The 17,752-nt window shown below is 49.4% G+C and overlaps 5 protein-coding genes across 5 annotated transcripts; 4 read left to right on the top strand and 1 right to left on the bottom strand.

The window, feature by feature from the left end:
• Nucleotides 1–964: 964 nt before the first annotated feature.
• On the bottom strand, nucleotides 965–3,802 carry N7489_007238 (SH3 domain protein; the record flags this gene model as incomplete). Its single annotated transcript, XM_056712988.1, has 2 exons — nucleotides 965–3,691; nucleotides 3,758–3,802. The coding sequence occupies 2 exons, from the start codon at nucleotides 3,800–3,802 to the stop codon at nucleotides 965–967; spliced, it is 2,772 nt and encodes a 923-aa protein (XP_056566703.1).
• Nucleotides 3,803–7,971: 4,169 nt separating this feature from the next.
• N7489_007237 (uncharacterized protein) lies at nucleotides 7,972–8,177 on the top strand (the record flags this gene model as incomplete). Its single annotated transcript, XM_056712987.1, is given in 2 exon segments — nucleotides 7,972–8,103; nucleotides 8,115–8,177. The coding sequence occupies 2 exon segments, from the start codon at nucleotides 7,972–7,974 to the stop codon at nucleotides 8,175–8,177; spliced, it is 195 nt and encodes a 64-aa protein (XP_056566702.1).
• Nucleotides 8,178–11,692: 3,515 nt separating this feature from the next.
• On the top strand, nucleotides 11,693–14,061 carry N7489_007236 (protein phosphatase regulator GAC1; the record flags this gene model as incomplete). Its single annotated transcript, XM_056712986.1, has 3 exons — nucleotides 11,693–13,555; nucleotides 13,609–13,883; nucleotides 13,977–14,061. The coding sequence occupies 3 exons, from the start codon at nucleotides 11,693–11,695 to the stop codon at nucleotides 14,059–14,061; spliced, it is 2,223 nt and encodes a 740-aa protein (XP_056566701.1).
• A 1,163-nt stretch (nucleotides 14,062–15,224) lies between these two features.
• On the top strand, nucleotides 15,225–15,842 carry N7489_007235 (histone H4; the record flags this gene model as incomplete). The annotated part of the gene is made up of 2 exons (XM_056712985.1): nucleotides 15,225–15,234; nucleotides 15,541–15,842. 2 exons carry the CDS (start codon nucleotides 15,225–15,227, stop codon nucleotides 15,840–15,842), a joined length of 312 nt encoding a protein of 103 aa, XP_056566700.1.
• A 506-nt stretch (nucleotides 15,843–16,348) lies between these two features.
• On the top strand, nucleotides 16,349–17,491 carry N7489_007234 (agmatine deiminase family protein; the record flags this gene model as incomplete). Its single annotated transcript, XM_056712984.1, has 1 exon — nucleotides 16,349–17,491. One exon carries the CDS (start codon nucleotides 16,349–16,351, stop codon nucleotides 17,489–17,491), a length of 1,143 nt encoding a protein of 380 aa, XP_056566699.1.
• Nucleotides 17,492–17,752: the final 261 nt, after the last annotated feature.

The raw sequence follows: 17,752 nt of genomic DNA, 5'->3' as shown, positions 1-17,752 counted from the left end.
GAACCTAATAACAAGTATAAAACACCAGATTCCGGTAATATAACATCGTTGTATTTTGCAATACAAGATATAAAAACCGGCCCATTCCGGACCGTCCACTCTTTCGACTATACCAAATATGGGTTAGCGTATATCTCCACGCAACTATACCTTCCAAGGTTGTTGTACCGATTATAGTTAATCCTTGCTTTCTTGAGTCACCAGGAGCCGTGATTACCGTTCTGGAGCTCTCTAAACCCGAGTAGATTGAGGCATTTTGCCCACAGTACTGTTATGGCCCCCCAAAGATCGACAGAACCTACATACGTCATTTGTTTCTCGATGAGTCAATAAGTACTCTGTATTGAGAACTTAATCGTAGATACGTACAAGCATAGCTTGGCTTCGATGTCCGAGAGTTTAGTCTTCGATATGTTGGTTGCTATACTGATATCAAAGTAGATTTCCACAGGGCTGATATTAAGACCGCACAAGATAGAGTCCACAGGAACTCGCACACACATGTCCCCCTTGGACAGGGCCGATTTTGATATTGGAAGTTGCAGGAGTCTCCAGTGCGTACGCTCAAAACCAACAAATACTACTGAGTAGGAAGACGGTTCCGAGGCACGTGTGATAAAGTATCATGTCATACAGACATACTAGTTGGCGGTATAATGGTGTGCTGGTCGGTCTACCTATGCCCTCTATATGTAGTAGATAGTCCCGCTGCCAGGGATACATCAGCGGTTTATCCGTCCCAGTTTGGTATAGATATAGCCAATGATTCATTGACTGTAACAATATACTATGTATGCAATGCGAGACTCATGCAGCATTCAGATTCATAACTCAGACCGTCATAACTATCGTAACCATGCAACAAACAGAAGTAAAAGAAAAGAAGAACAGAACGGGTATACGATGCATGTCATGCGTATCATATGTACGTGCGAAATTCAAAAGCAAAAAAGGCAAGACATATTTACCTAAGGACCTCCCTGACGACTTCAACATGCGAACCAGGAAACAGACCTGTTCGACCAGCATAGCATCCCCAGAACCAATCGTCGTTGATATTCTCTGCCTCGGTGATATGCGCACCGCGCGGGAACACAAGCTCGTCTTCAACTTCTTCTTCCGGGTACCAGGACCACAGAGCGTGGACGACAAGCCCGACACCACCGTCAGGCGGGAACCGTCGGAAGGGCGGGATACCCTGGATGGGAGTCGTGGTAGCACTGGAATGGCATGGATCCGAGGGATCAGAAGCAGAGACTGTGCTTCCGCTTGTACTAATCGTGGGGACAGGCCCACCGCGTAGACGGGATGCTTTCTTACGGCGCTCAGGGCCGTCCTTCCAGCTCCAGTCACCGGTTCCTAGTTCTGGAGATGCAACAGGGCCGCCGGTTGCTGGGGAGGAAGTTGGTGATTGTAATTGTGATTGCGCTACGTGCTCGTCTTGCAGAGCACGGCCACCCACAAGATCGCGGACGACGACGCGGCGCTGGCCCTCTTCGCGGTCTTCGAAGCCGACTACTATCATGCGGTGGCTGGCGAGGCAGCGGCGCCAGCCGTTGTGTCCGTTCTCTTTGTTGATTTTGCCCGTTGCTACGAGTTTGAGGTAACAGTTTGTACAGACGTCGTAGTCACCGCCATTGCATTCCAGGCAATGATAGCGGGTATTGGAGGCTGGGATTGGGTAGGTGCAGATATCGCAGTTCGTTGAGAATGAGAGAATTTTGAAGGTTTCGACCTCAGATGACGTGGGGAGGGTATTCGATCCAGCCGGCGGCGGTGTGATCGACGGTGCTGATGGATGTGGACTATGAGTAATGCGCCGGATCGGCAACAGGGCGTGAGTGCAGCATCGTCCTCGACTGACACAGGAGTTACAGAACCCCCAGTCTCCCTCGTTGCACTGGCTGCATTCCCAGAAACAATCGTTTGCCGACGACTGGCATGTGTCACAGAAGAGACCGCTTTGTAGCCGCCGGACTGGGTTGTCACTGGTCAATTGTCTTTCTCCGCTCATGGTCCGATGGGCAGTCTCGGAGGGCCGTTGATATTTGAGCCACACTAAGACATGAACTGGGTCGTTAATGTGTACAGGGCGTCGAGTAGACGACGAAATGATCCGTTGAAAGGTCGTATGTGCTGATGCACCGAATCCGTTCCACCGGAGGCAGCCACGTCCCGAGCGGTAACATCGTAGACACAGGTGGAAGTTTCCTTCCTTGCAAATTGTGCATTTCTTATGCAGATCGTATTGAATGTTGTCCTTTCCGCAACGGTCACACGAGATGGACGGTTCGGGGAATTGTACAGTGGGAGACGCAGGAACATTCGATCGCGACGAAGATGGTCTTGTACGTCTATCTGATCGAACTGGAACAAGGGGTGACGATAGTGAGGGAAGGGTGTGGTCTGTGGGGGTTGAACGGCGAGATGAACTTGAAGGCACAGAGCCAGAAGTGGGAGAGTTCGTGGCTGATTGGGTCGCCGCCTGTCTAGAAGAACTTCGTTCTCGTCCTCCGGCCACCCACGTTCTAGATATATTCTGTTCTGACTCTGTGGCACGTCGCGGCCTAGCTGATGATGATTCTGATCGTACGCGCCCAGCTTGAGTGAGGTGGCGATCCGCAGTGATATCGCTCGAGGATCGGGCGGCAGGCCTTATGGCTTCATCTGACGCTGACGCCTGATTTGTCCGGACAGGCGAGGTTCTTCGGCGTCCATCCACTTGTTCCGAGTTACGCCTCTGGTGGCCTGCCGTGCTCGGCCGCGTGGGAGCTGAGTCGAACAGATGCGGTCTGGAAACTGGCGGTCGTCTAACGTTGTGTTCTCGGGTAGCCGCTGTTGGTTCCGCAGTCCTATGGGCGGACTCGGACCTCGTATGTGTTCGTGTAGCCCCGTCAGCCTCTTGCCGCTGTTCCCGTCCATGTTCTTGTCGCTGACGAGACTGCGGTCTTCGCATATGTCTCCGACGATAAGCTTCCGCGATGCGTTCACTGAGTTCCTCTTCTTGCCTTGGGCCAAGATTATCAAGATTAATGTTGTCCAATAATCCATCCTCAAGGATCTGCCGCAAGATCTCTTCCTCCATAGTCTCGGCATCAGATGACAAACTCAGTAATGACCGCAGACTGGATTGATGCTCGACCCGTCGCGTGTGGTCCGAATCATCGGGCCGTAATGTACGCTGCCGCGTCGTATCGTCATCTCTCCGCCGCCTTGACCGGCCGTCCTCAGGCCTCTCGGTATGGGTGCTCCTCTCGCGCGTCCGCGAAGTCTGGCCCGTCCGCCGGGTCTCGCGCCTAGCGTGTGCGCGGCTTTCGCGTAGACTCAGCTCGCGTACCTCCTCTATAATGCGTCTATCGTCCTCGCCATCCTCTTCTGCGCTTTCCCCGCCCGAAGGGAGTGTTGGAAATACCGACTCGCCGTGTGTGTACCTAGTAGCAATTTCTGCCTTTTCATCTGTCGCTCTATCGCGATCTGGGTGCGCACTCAGGACCATGTCCAGCAGGGTCGTGACCGTGGCATTTGGGCGGGTGTCGCGCACTTCAGTGCGACAGGATGGGCAGGTGAACCGAGGCGAGGTACGGGAGCGACGCGACCCCTGTGCGGAGAACCATTCTTTCACGCAGGATCCGCAGAATGTGTGGAGGCAGTCGAGGAGAGTGAGGGGCTGATAGAGGAGCTCGGTACAAATCTGGGGCAAAGAGCGGTGTTAGAAACGTAAGGGGTGGAATGGGGACCTAGTACATACCGAGCATACCAGCTCTTTCTCAAGATCCGCCAATCCGGAACTTTGATGAGACATGAGCCTGGAGGTTTTGGCAAAATCCCGGAAATAAACAGAAGAGGGTGAAGACCAAGGATCGGTAAATGTGGGAGGTTGGCTCCACCAATGGGTGATCTCCCGCTTTCAGCTTCACCTTTCACCTTCTTCACTTTCGATTTCCCTTCAACTTCAAACGTCAACTTGATCTCTTTCCGGCTTTAAGTCTGGACTGCCTTGAAAGAATCTTTGTCTTGTGCCACTGTTACAGAGTGGTTCTCGACGGGTAGGTTTCTAGGCACCCGATGAAACTTGAAAATGGTTGAACATAGCAATGTGGGTTCATGGAGGATGGAAGATGCTTGATTCCATCGTCAGATCTTCTTTGGAAGGTTACGGGCCTTAGGTGTGAAATGGGCACAGCTGAGGCTTCAGGAAAATACATATATCTAAACATGCCATGCAATTTCTTTGAAGGCTCCCAGTTTGAATTTCAAATTGGAATAATATATAGCCTGGGTAGAATTGCCAGAGCGAAAGAATCTCAGCAAACACATCAACTTGCTGCACAATGAAACCATCAAATTCCCAATGATCACTAGGCTGCCAGATCTTCCATAAAAGGAATCTTGGAAGTCCCTATCGCAGTATATTCGGGACAAAGACATTGTATTATGTCAAATAAGCCCGGGTAGCCAGAAAAAAAAATATGCAATTGGTCTCTCCGCATACAAAAGACCAAGCGGTGAAAGGAAGTCACCCCATCCCGGTGACTTCAATTCCACAAGCATGTTCTAAACCAGGCTATATGGATCTGTCCTATTCTTCGCCATCTCCCGAACAAAGCCACCCATTCGCCGATGCAGTGGCGGCAAACATGCATGACACGTCCCTCAACGCCATGGAAGCACAACACGCAAGGTCCACGGACAGAGATAGAGGTATCTCCTAGTGACTACGCAATACAAGTCCGAGCACCGGTCCCTGGGCAGACCAGGCCGGCGGAGAAGAAAGAGTTTCAGTCAGGTTTTAGTATAGTCCTTGGTCCGCCGCATAAGGTGTGAGGGGTGACGATCCCAGCAAAGGGAAAAAAGAAAGAAAGAAAGAGGTGGAGAAAGAGAAGTTTTTCTCGACCTCGCCTCTCTGGTGGCGGAAGTTACATGCAATTTCCATTACTCCTATCTGGTTATCCCGGGTAGCGGTGAGGGGTACGAGAGGAAGCAAAGAATTGACTTTGAAATGCCATTTCCTCGGAGTCTGAGCACAACTGTTGTGAGGCCGGAACGTCGGAACTAGACACGATTATGGGTGTCATGTGAGAGAAGGCGGGAACTCTGTATTTCTCTGTGTGTTTCGTGCATACATCGCGTGGGAAATAGACGCTGATGCTGTCTTCCTCACGGATCTTTCGGTGCAATATGCATGCTGTGATTATCTGCGTATGACAGTCGAAGTGTGGGGAAGGACCATCTCAAGGGAGCTCGGCTTGTAGGGGCCGGTCACTGGCTCCCGCTGTGGCTTGAGGATATGGGAGAGCATAGGTTCGGAGACCATGGGTGCTAGGAAGATCAGGGGATCTATTCGTCAACTAGTGTTATCATTTGAGGGGTGAAAGGTTGGTTTGCTGTCCTTGTCTTGTGATACTATCTGCATTGTCAGCTGTTTACTAGGAACCTTGGAAGGCATGGATAATCATAACCTCGGAAGTGTATCAGATGTAAGGTGATAATGTCGCTCGGACAGTATGAGGTGGCAGATGCACCCCGCAATTGAGGGGCGCAGGGCGAGCCAAACTACCCATCTCCGCAGATAGGGATATCCGTTGAATCCGAGAACATTGTTAGATTGCTTTGTTCTTTGTTCAGGCAATATGCTCAAGTACCAGGTTTCAGCTTGCCTACATAGGTACATACTTAGGTATGTAGTCTGGCATAACCTTGGAATAATAGCCGGCTTATGCGGCGTTAATTCTAGGCATGGGATTCTACCAATTCAGAAATCCACATAGTTAGCCCGATGGATACGTTAGAACGATTCTTTTTGACTTTTGCTTTTCGTCCTATACTCCGAATGAAATAATTGGCCTATCAAATTCCATACATGATCTTTGATAGGGGCAAAAAAAGAGTGTAAATGATCGACCTTTTTAGCAGCGATCGTCTTTACTAACCTTACAGGGTACCTACCCTTAGACCCTCTTCAACCCCACGAGTGGGAGACTAATCCCGGTCCATTCCCAAGGCCTCAACTCCAACTGAGGGAAGACTCTTTTACCCCGCGTCCTTATGTTTAATATCCATTGAATATATTAATAGCTGGCGGATAAGGAGGGCCGAATTCCCGAATTATAGGGCTTGACAGGGAGGTGTTAATGCTCGTAATCAGGAATGGGCGTTCTATAACGCTGGCAATGGAAAACGCCTCTCCCGCATAGAATGATAACGGACCCAAACTAGCCAATCCTCTAGCTCGGGCGTATTATAGCGGTTATAGATAGCCGAGTGCTATTTTTTTTCGATTGGCGGCTTGGCTTTTAGGTAATCTATATGCCACGCCTAGGCACATCTGGCTTCTATTGGAAGGTTGCCATTTTTAGGTATAGAACGAGTGGAGTCACCATAATCAACGACAACTTAGCCGAGAGCATTATCAATTGAGCATGTTCACGAGGAACTTCATTAACCTCTCGAATTGCAACTCGTCTGACAATCTGACCATCAACGAGAATAGCAAGTGTGGAGATAAACCCCGCGACTTCGGTGTACACCTGCAAGTTGCACATCATTTTCCCCAGAGCAAGCCCCAAAACCACCTAAGGAAAGTTTCAAGCGCAAAGTGTAAACATGTCAACCTGAAACCCCTGAGATAAACCCACATTCAACAGCCCAGAACAACGACCATGCACTGACCCCGTCAGTCATGCATAGCAATTGTCAGTTCGCCGCACTAATGCAGCGCCTTATGCACGGCCGCGCAGACTAATCAAGCTATCCACGCCCCACTATCACCGTGCCGTCGAGTCGTAGCTCCGGGATCGCACGCACAGACTACCGCGCCTCCGTTCTGGCCGGTGGTCGAACTTGGTGGGGGCTGCTTTAGCGCTGGTCCTTTCTCGCATGCTATGCATAAGCGTGGGGCGCGAGGTATCCATACAATATACTTACTTCGGGCGAGGCTACTAGTTTGTCGGTGGTATAGGTGGCTTTCTGAAGTATATATTAAGTATACTTTTCTATAGCGTTACTATCATATGCACTAACGTTCCAAGGCCCGTGCTGCCCCTTTAGTACGCATCATGTATACCACCTCGATGTATACCGAATCGACTAAAGCGGCTGTCCCTGATCGTCTGGCCGTCTTGCCAGTGGTTGGTTGATGCCAAGATGTGCAAGGTGGTGCCACTTCCTCAACAATTTTTTTGAGATACAACGCCCGGGATACAGATGCCCCTTGGGAACGTGTGGTCGACAGGGATGTTAGAAGGTCAGGTGGTGCTCGGTGCAGTGCATTGCAGAAGAGGCGCGCCTGGGATTTACGTGACGTGCGACATTGCATAGTCAGCCCATCTGCGCTGCTTGCGTGCGATTTTCTTATTCTTGAGCTATCAGCAGCTACGGGCCAATCATCGTCGAGTTCTCTATCTTGTGCCAGAAATGTGAATTGAAACGGGTTGAAACGGGTTGAAACGTCTATGCTGTGTCACGCTGGAATGGTTAGCTGATTAAAACGGTTCCAATTATGGAGGTCTAATATCGGAAGGTTGAATTCACATATCCATCGGGTGTGTTCGAGTGTACTCTGGATGACTAGGATATCTGGGGATATTCTATTTCTACAGGTAGAGTGAACCATCAAATCGCATTAGCAGATCCCGACCTAATCATTGTCAACCTGACGCGAATCCTGGGGTATAGCTCGCGGGGTAAGAAACCTTAGAGAGCATAACGCAAGTCAGCATCGCGCCCGATCCCTGGGGTCCGTATCAACTCCGAGGTCGCAAAGTATGCATCATAAACGCAGGAGCTGACGCCAGCCGTGCCCACGCGGGGTAGCTAGAGCTCTCTAGGAAACGCGCTGCCCCTCTCTCATTTCACTGCCCTGGTCTCGTTAATGCATGCTATTCACGCTTCATTTCATTTTGCTTCTTGGCAAAGCAGCGACTGCAGCCTGGACACGCTGCTGCCCAAAGCGTGTGCGTGCTTATCACCAAGATGAAGCAGGGGAAGATTATTCTTAGCAGTATCCAGTTGACTGCGCGGGATGATTATCAGAATAGCGCCGGGGATGGAAAGCCTGGTCGATGGCCTAGAAGACTTGAGTTCAGCCACGCTAACGCCCTCGGGGTAAGTTGCAGTTTGGAATTGTCGCCAGCGAGACAATGCGAAGTTCAAGGATCACATCACTCCGAGCACGTTAGTCTGCCTGTTGAAAATGTCTCAATCCGTAAAAGTCGAAACTGCAAATTGCAAGGTGAGATCGCATCTAGGCGATCATTTTCAGAGTAGATTAGCGGAGGTCTCGCAATCCAATCCAAAATAAAAATAAAAACTAAGCTTGAACTCTGTGATCTCAAGGTTCACATATGAATATACTTCTGATAGGTCCTGATCTGACCGCTTCGACGCTTCGACCCTATACCACTTGCCATTATATAAGGGTTGCGGGTTATAACCTAATTCGGGTTTCCCGTGGGCCGGACAACCGATGGAGGGTTCTCAGATTTCGGGATCAAATTAGAAAAAGGAAAAAGCAAAAGCAAAAAAAGTGCACGGAACTTTCCAGGGTCTGGGCGAGGGGCTAAACAGACGTTATCGCCCTGCAGCTCGGAATGTTGCGACCTTGCTCACCGAGACGTTCATATTGGCAATTGAGCATCCCATCAAAACTGTGTCGGGTCCGCCCGTAGGCTAGACTGGCCATATTCAGTCCATGGATATGGTTTTGCGGGACAACCCCATCTGAAAATGAGGGGTTGAAAATCTGGAGATTAACATCCTAGCCTTGTGCAGATCAGAAGAGTTCGAGACTGTCGAACAGTTGGGAGTCGAGACTCTGGCCGGCTACCCACCATGCGCCATGGAGGGTTTCAGGGTTTCGCCAATCTACTAGCATTTCCGAGGAGATCTTTATTGAATAAAACAATTGCGGACATCGCGCCATCTGAAGCCACTTGTTTTGTTGGGTTCAATGAATAGAGTGGCGAAAGAGGAAAACTCTGCACCGCTAACAAAGGGGTTGGTGGTCCGGGCGTGGGCGTCTATACCAGAGCTCGGGACGGGTTTGGAAATAAGATTTTATGAAAAAAAGTTCATAATACTTGTATGACACTTAATTGGTGAGACAGATGATAGTCGCCTTGGGGGCTGAAGGGATTGTGAAACGCGGAAAACCAATTCAGACATTGACCTATTTCATAGTTTCATACAACTCCCAAGGTCAATGATCAATGCAATATAACTTGTACTTCCAAGCTCGAGCATGCCATTTAAACCCTTCAACTACGTATTCATATCTTGGAAAAGAATATGCATGATACTTCCAAGATCTATGAAATGTCTTGGAGTACAAAAAGATTAAAAGATTGGTATGCTGCACGAGCGACCGGGGGGTCCAGACCTCCCGCCAAGTGGACGAAAACCAAGGCATCGGGGCTATCAAATGCACCTTGACATCATGGACTATGTGCGTGGAATTACCACTCTACATTTTATATTTTGTATAGATATGGAAAAGTCGTGATTTCGGATCTCCATCCGGACATTGGAATACCCTCTGGAGGAGTCGTGATGGATTCGTGATTCCTTCAGTTATTACACTAATTCGATTGGAAATCATCCGATCAACTTGATCATCTCATCTCCATATCTCCATATCTCCATACTATTTCTCCATTCTCTACGACCGGCTTTTTGCGGTACCCTCGGTGGAGCCCTGAGATCCACCGAACTCCGGAGTACAGCACAAGTGCACTTACAATGAGACTATATTCAAATGCACTATGCACGTCACAGTGGGATTTCATACATAAACTGGACAACGATAAAATTCTTGTTCTCGGTTTGATATCTACGGAATTGGACCATCGTCGTGTAGCGGGAAAGGATACCTGCTGTCGTTCCACCGCAGATAACAGCTTCACTTGTACGGAGTAGAGTTCCCGGAAGTATCAAAAAAGTCTCGATAACAGTGTATGATTAAAATTAGTTTACAATTGTAGTCATTGATTTCCCTCTTGGTTTAGCCATTTCCCTACATAGTTTACATACATTGTAGTCCGACCGGACGGTACGACAACTCCAGAGTAACTTCCAAGCTTCTTTGCACCCGAAGATTTCATATACGGAACACGGTGTAGTCGAGGAGCGAAGGGGATGAGTGGATATTATGCTTCTCGCACTTGCATGCAATGTATCCCTAGTTACCCGTGCGCCGAAACAAAAAAAAAAAAAAAAAAGAGAAGAGGAAAAGAAAAAAAAAGAAGTTATACCTCCGGTTAGGAGAAATCTGGTACAAACCGGTTTTGGCTGCGCCGATCCATAAATCTCGACCAGTCTTTGTACCACGGGCCTTAGCAAAGGTTCTTAATTGATAAGGGAAGATCATTGTACCACATATCAAATCTCGACGGCACTGAAGGAAGGGTTGAATGATAACAGTAATATTTTTGACAGACTTTGATGGTCTGGGGATAATGATGGGTGATACGAAATGATATGCGTCAAGTCAAAAAAACAGGGAACACAGGTTGAAGCATAGTTAATGTACATGGACCTCTTAGCGCCTGTGGGCTGGAGGTCTGTAGTCCGCTAATTTGTGACACTAGGGGGAACGGCCAGTGCATTATAGTGAGCTCGCAAAGTGTAGGATCGTCCATGCTCGTGCGAATAGACCACATGTCGGAGAATTTGAGAAGAGAGATGGAAGGAGATAGTGGTGGGAACAATCTAGGATGTCAACGGGTATCTTCAATATCAACTGCAATCAGACAATTGACAGTATATAGAAATCGAAAGAGGTAAATGATACAAACTTTGAATATAGTGAAAACGAATAAAAAAAGAAGAACAGAAAAAAGAAGAAAAAATAGACCAAAAAGAAAAAGAAAAAGAAAAAAAAAAAAAAAAAAACAGGAAGTTATCCCCCCCACCTATACGGGCCGCACTGACCTTGGTGGTATCGAAGCGGAGTCTATGCAAAGCAGACGCACCTAGACAATAAATTCAATAAATTTGATCTTGGGATGGCACAATTCATCTTTACTTATCTTTTAATTTTTAAGGATTTTCCATTTCTGGTTTCTCACAAAAACCTATAATACCGGATTTTTATCTCTTTCCTAAATCTTTTTCTCTACTTTATCTTCTCTCAACGGTCATAGCGGGAATGGCTGCTTGATTTTGCCACTATAACTTCTAAGGTTATCTGGTACATCCCAAGGGTCCCTTTAAATCACCTCTCTTCCTTGATCGCGGCTGTGCCGGGAGCTTGACTTTTTTTCCTTTTCCTTTCTACTTTTTTATATGTACATCTTGTCTCTTCTCTGTACTATTTTGTTGAACATTTCGTTTTGCCGATACTCCGGCTGATACCTCATCGCCACTCGATGTTCATACTTCACGGTATTGATAAGCTCTTTCCTTCCCCAATTGACCCAGACTCAATTCCCTTCAAAAAGTTATCTCGGTGTTACCTGTGAAACCTTGACTTTTCCGCTGGCACCTTCCTCAAGTGTCACCCCACTCCCATTTTATGCCCTGATGAAATGGCATGTTCGCCTCTTGCCACTCTTTGACCTTTGCCACGATATACTCGGGATTCAATGATTGCTGACGGCAAAGCTACTTCAGGCACTTCATTGTGATTGAAAAACATCAGAGCCTTTGCTATCTACCTTTCATCCCCTTCTTGTGTTGAAACACACAAGTCGGCCGGATGCCATACACTGCGCCATTGAAGACGTTGCTCTCCGCGCAGCACATTGAATACACCCAACCAGCCGAAGTGCCTTCTGAGCGGCCCGGTTTGGCTCGCTCCGTGTCGGCACGGGTTCAGAATTCCCGTTCATATTCCTCTACCTCATATACTCGTCGTCATCGGAGGAGCCCTTCGAACAGCAAACCGACAGTGCACTCCGCTCCAGAAACCCCGGCCCGGGCCTCGCCCTCCATTGATCCTCATGCTAGTCTTCGTCAGTCCCCACCGCCGATAAGCAATGGTATCATCCCTCCCGGGGCCGTGATCTCACCTCCTGAGTCTGGGCCGAACTCAAGTGATGAGGAATCACCACACCGCAGTGGTGAGGGTGTCAAGTTTGACGAGCTCGAGGCTGCCGTTAGATCGATTAAATTAATGAGGGAGAGTTCTCCGGAAAGAATGGGTCCATCAGACCAGCCAGAAAAGCCGGCTCGGCCCTCATCGAGCGCACCGTCGGCCACCGAGGCAAAGCCCACTCGGCCCAAGCTCCCCCACCTACCGTTGTCCAAAGAAGCTCGCAAGATCAGTCACTCTCGATCATCCACTGAAACCGCCATTGATTTAGCTCGGGAATCGGCACTGACTAGCTCACCCGAAGAAAGTGACGCGGAAATGTCGTCCAAGCCCCCAATGGTCCGTAAGAAGTCAGGCGAGCTTGTTCGACCTGCTCTTCGCCCTTCTTCGTCACGGCGACGACCATCTAGCATGCCTGGTACCCCCGTCTATTCCAAGGCGGTTCACTTTGACTCTCACTTGGAGCATATCCGGCACTTCCTCCAGCTCGACAGGCCATTAGCCGTCAGCACAGAGACATCACCAGTCGACAACCATGACGCCAAGGTTGAGTTTCCCTTTGGCTCTGCTGACTCGCGCGGTCCATCGTGGGAATGGGAGATCAAGCTCTCCAATTGGCCTAAGGATCCCTCATCACGTGCCAATCGTCCGGTCCGCCTCGAGAGATTGTTCCTATCGGCTGATAAGAGCACTTTGATCGGCACTGTGGCAGTGGCGAATCTTGCTTTCCATAAGAATGTAACCGCTCGTTTCACTCTGGATTACTGGAGGACTACCTCGGAGGTTTCAGCGGCATACTGCCATGATGTTCGCCGGCAGCAAGCTGCCGATGGGTTCGATCGCTTTTCGTTCGATCTCAAGCTGAATGATCAAGCCAATCTGGAGACGAAGACCATGTTCATGTGCATCCGCTATAATGTGGATGGACAGGAATATTGGGATAACAATGATTCGGTGAATTATCAGGTCGATTTCCACAAAGTGCCTAAGACCACGACCAAGCCTGTAAATGGTGGGTCTCGCCCTGCTCTTCCACGCAGCCGGTCGTTCACCAGCTCTCACACCATGCGACCCCAATCCATGCCGACTACCTATGATACCCCCGACCTCGGCGAAAAGCCACCGTTCACGAACCCTTTCAATGATACGAATGGTGCGCCCTTGGCTCGCACGCCCTCGGATGACATCGATACGGTCGCGCCGCCCAAACGCCGTGAGAACTCCAACCGCCAGGCATTCGGGAACCGGTATGACTTTGGAGCATCGTTGTCTGCTGCTATGCGGTCAAAGGCACCTCTGGATCGGACCGCTCTGGCTGCCCGTGCAAGATCCGGGGAGACTGTGGAGGCAGAAGTCTACAAGCCGACCAAGAAAACGCCCAGTTTTGAGCAGGGCCATTTCTCTGCAGTGAGCGATAATTTCCGCACCGGAAGTCGTGTGGGAGATCTAAAACCTTCCTCTTTGGTATCTAGCAAGCCACAGCTCGAGTCTTCCGTGTACCAAGAGTTGGTCGATAAGTACTGCTTTGTGAGTTTTTTTAACAACAAATCACGCCATTGCAGTTAACTAACCTGTTATAGTATGGGTCTCCGCCAGGATCGAACCTGAAGGCACACGCATCGATCTCCAGCGGTCGTGAAGGCGAGGCCCCGAAGCATATCTCTGCCCCAGCCTGTCCTTCGCCGCCGCTGTCTCCTCGGTCTCCTGCTCCTCTCGTTGCTCCTGTGGCCGAAGCATCCCGCGCTTCTGTTAGCCCACGCAGCTCCCCGCTGCCCTCAGCTTCTCCCATGGCTTTTCGCCATTCCTTCCACCACAATTTCATGAATGACCCTCACTCCCCACCGGTCATTAGAGGGTGAGTAACATAGACTTGTTATATACAGCGTCCAACCTGGCTGTGATCCTTCCGGTCGGCCTTTATAGCATATCGTTGACGACTCTCGTGAAGGGAGTTTGGTAGTCCCTGTGTGGAACTGGACAAATCCGTTGGCCCAATTTCGACTCCTTTGACCCCACGTATCGGCGCACTCTGATGGATCTTTTTTCCTTTGTGACTCCCTCTCAACATTACCCTGCTCTATCCGCGGGTGGTTTCGGCCAGCAGCACATGTGGGCGATTGTCTCTGCGATGCATAATAAACCGCGGACGTTTCGTTGAATCATTTGTTGTGTGGCTCGTTTCCGCCTGTCGTCGGTCCAAATCATCGAGGTGCCTGTCCCAGCTTTTGTCTGGCGCGGTCATTCTCACGATTTATTTGTTTACCTCTGCGTGCCGCTTTGGACACGCATGATGACGCTACGATTTCTTTTCCGAGGCTTTTTTCGATTCTTTGCTGTTCTTTCCTGGATGGCCCTTCATTTTCAACGCAAAAGTTTTTAGTATGCCCGCCTCCTCTTTTGATCTCGGTGCATTGCACTTTATGGGGTTTCTTTGATTGCATGGTGTTCTGGCGTTCTCTCTTCCCTGTTTTTCCCCCGATTGTTCGATTTCAGCTCCACAATATTGTCCCCCTTTATGGTTGGACGTGGACAGGAGACGCGAAGATGTGATGCGAAGATAGCGATACATGACTGCCTACCATATAGGCAACGCGACGTAGTTTTGAAATGACACGAGACATGATGAACGCGACCGGATCTTCCTTTTTCACTGGTAGCTTCTTAGGATATATTGCGAATCCCAAAAGATTCTTCCTTTGCTCAACAAACATGCTAGCCACATGTCGAAAAGCCAAGGAGTAGAGTAGATGAAGCCCACATTCATTCGAGTGGTGGAGTCTTGGGGTATACTTCCCGATTGGGCTAGCGTCATTTCTATCTTATCACCACGTGATCAGTATCAATGTCGTTCGACGCAGCAAAATGCGGGCTGGTCGATGCCTGGTAGACACGCTGGAAATCGGCCCTTCATAACACCCTTTTTCTTTTCCCGCCGCCCGCCAATCACCGCCGCATTGCAGAATGATGGTTAACCTTAGAAATGTCTCGCTTACCTAAAATTCTTACTTTCCGGATCACGCGTAATTGGCTTTCTTATTTAAACCACTCTCCCCCTCCATTTAGTCACTTTCTTATTTCTTCCCCTCTCTTATCCTCAACGCCAGCTCGTTAAACGCGTGTTTTTCATCGTTTATCGACCACACAGACCTCGATCCATCTCCGTTTCTACATATTTTCAATTCTTACTATCTAAACTATGTCTGGACGTAAGTATTTTTTGTCTTTTACGCGTTATTGTCACTATATACCCTCATGTCTTTGTTGTCGGCGTTCCCAAAATAAGAACTGGTGATGCCCCTGTCCGCACGTGACTGAGCCTCAGGCAGCAACTTCATCCCACCTTTCCTAATTAGGAAAGGCTATTCACCTTCACGCATCTTAACACAACCTCCAACCACCCTCAGCTCCTATACTCCCCTACTCTCCGTCCTGTTCTACATTATACCCTCCACATACTAAACCCTACTTGTCCTCATACAAATGTTCGAACAATAACTAACAAACCAAACCAGGCGGCAAAGGCGGAAAGGGCCTCGGCAAAGGCGGTGCCAAGCGCCACCGCAAGATCTTGCGCGACAACATCCAGGGAATCACCAAGCCTGCCATCCGTCGTCTCGCCCGCCGTGGTGGTGTCAAGCGTATCTCCGCTATGATCTATGAAGAGACCCGCGGTGTGCTCAAGACCTTCCTTGAGTCCGTCATCCGTGACGCCGTCACCTACACCGAGCACGCCAAGCGCAAGACCGTCACCTCCCTCGACGTCGTCTACGCCCTCAAGCGCCAGGGCCGTACCCTCTACGGTTTCGGTGGTTAGATTCGCCTTGCGACAATTTATGGCCTCAAACGACTTACCACTCACTCACTGTGAGGTGCTGTGCCGGTTGGAAGCTTTTACTTAATGCGCTACGGTGTGATGGGTTTCTCTCTTTTTTTTTTTGCGCGTCAAATGGTTATGGGGTTTAGGGAATTTCTTTGGGCTGCTTTGATGCCCTTTGGTTGGGATCTTTCTTTTTTACCTGGGTAATGGACGGTGTCCTTCATAACTAGTGATAGTCTCTCTGGTTGACTCCATCGAGTTCAATATAACGTCTGCTATCAGTAATTGTTTTCATGTAGTTTTATTCTGCCTTCGAAATAATTTTTGTAATTTAGGTAGTAGACTTGACACTGTATGCCTTCAGTGAATGACGACATTGTAAGGTGGAAAGTCACGGGCGGAGCCTAGTTCCCTGAAGTTTCCCCCAACTTTAGGTTCCTTTCGAGCAGGGAGCTCGCCTACAGAGCTATTGGCTTTCCCTTCCTATTCTAGTCATTGGAAATATGGCCTCTTTATTAAAAGGAAGGTTTTTCTATCCCCAGGAGACTGCCCGTCATGCTGCGACCATTCTCGGATTCCCGTCCAAAGTCTCCATCGCCTCGGCGTACTACCAAAGCGCATGTGTCGACATTGCTAATTTGGCCTGTGTCATATCGACCCATGAGCCGGTTCGACTATATGCTAGACCCGAAGATGTCAAGCAAGCAAAATCAATGATCAGCCAAGCTATTACGAAATATCCGAGTGACACCTCGAATATATCTGTCATCCCCTTCCTCACAAATCACCTTTGGGTCCGCGATACAGGCCCTGTCTATGTACGCGGAGTTGGCGAATCCATACATCAACGTTTTGCAATCAATTTTCGTTTCAGTGAATGGGGACGGAAGCATGACCTTGGCGCCCACGACCGAGCTTCGGATGGGCGTGATTGGCCTGTGATGACGCCTGAACAGATTGAAGAAAACAGAAGTTTCGCCCGTAGAGTTATCGAATCTGATGTCCTCCCCTCTCAGGTGACTCTAGTGGAATCACATGTTTGTCTGGAAGGTGGTGCACTAGTTGTGGATGGCGAAGGCACACTTCTGGCCACTGAAAGCAGCATCATCAACGAAAATCGCAACCCTGGTCTTTCAAAGGCCGTGATTGAGGCAGAACTCCGCCGTCTCCTAGGCGTCGAGAAAATCATCTGGTTCCCCGGGAGAAAGGGTCTGGATGTTACTGATGTGCATGCTGATGCTGAAGTCAACTTTGTCCGGCCCGGAGTTGTTGTCCTCTCCCGGCCCCATTCTAGTGCGCCAAAGCCATGGCTGGAGGTTTTTGAAGAGATCAGGGACATTCTCGGGAAGTCGGTCGATGCCAAGGGTCGCCCTTTCGAGGTACACGTAGTAGACGAGCCGAACCCCAAGATCTTCGGGGTCTTGTCCTACGATGAACCAGCGACTAACTATGTGAATTTTTATTTTGTCAATGGCGGACTTATTGTTCCGCAGTTCGGCGACCGTCGGCGAGACCAGGAGGCCTTGGTACTGTTTCAAAAGCTGTGCCCTGACCGCGTGATTCGGCCAGTGTTTGTGTCTGCGCTTCCATTGGCCGGGGGTGTGATTCACTGCGCAACCCAACCAGTGCTTTCTGTGGATGAATAGACCACCCGTGGGTGTTGTGAAATAGTAAACTGGCCTACCGTTCTATGTATTTATGTCATTTATTCAGGATCTCAAATGAGATCTGATCGCATTACCCGAAGAGGAAGTCTATACGCCGATCGACCCTGGGAAATCCTGGGGAGAGCGGGGAAGTCGCCGATCTTGCCGGGGCACCTCCCTGAATTCATACAACTCTGACATCCATCTTACAAACTGACCAGACTGCTACCACTCTACTGTACAGCTCGTCATCTCTTGCTA

This window comes from Penicillium chrysogenum (assembly GCF_028827035.1).
Source record: "Penicillium chrysogenum strain IBT 35668 chromosome Unknown utg000004l_segment0_segment0, whole genome shotgun sequence".
In the NCBI taxonomy this organism is placed as follows: domain Eukaryota; kingdom Fungi; phylum Ascomycota; class Eurotiomycetes; order Eurotiales; family Aspergillaceae; genus Penicillium; species Penicillium chrysogenum.
This window is presented reverse-complemented; position numbering and strand designations above follow the sequence as displayed.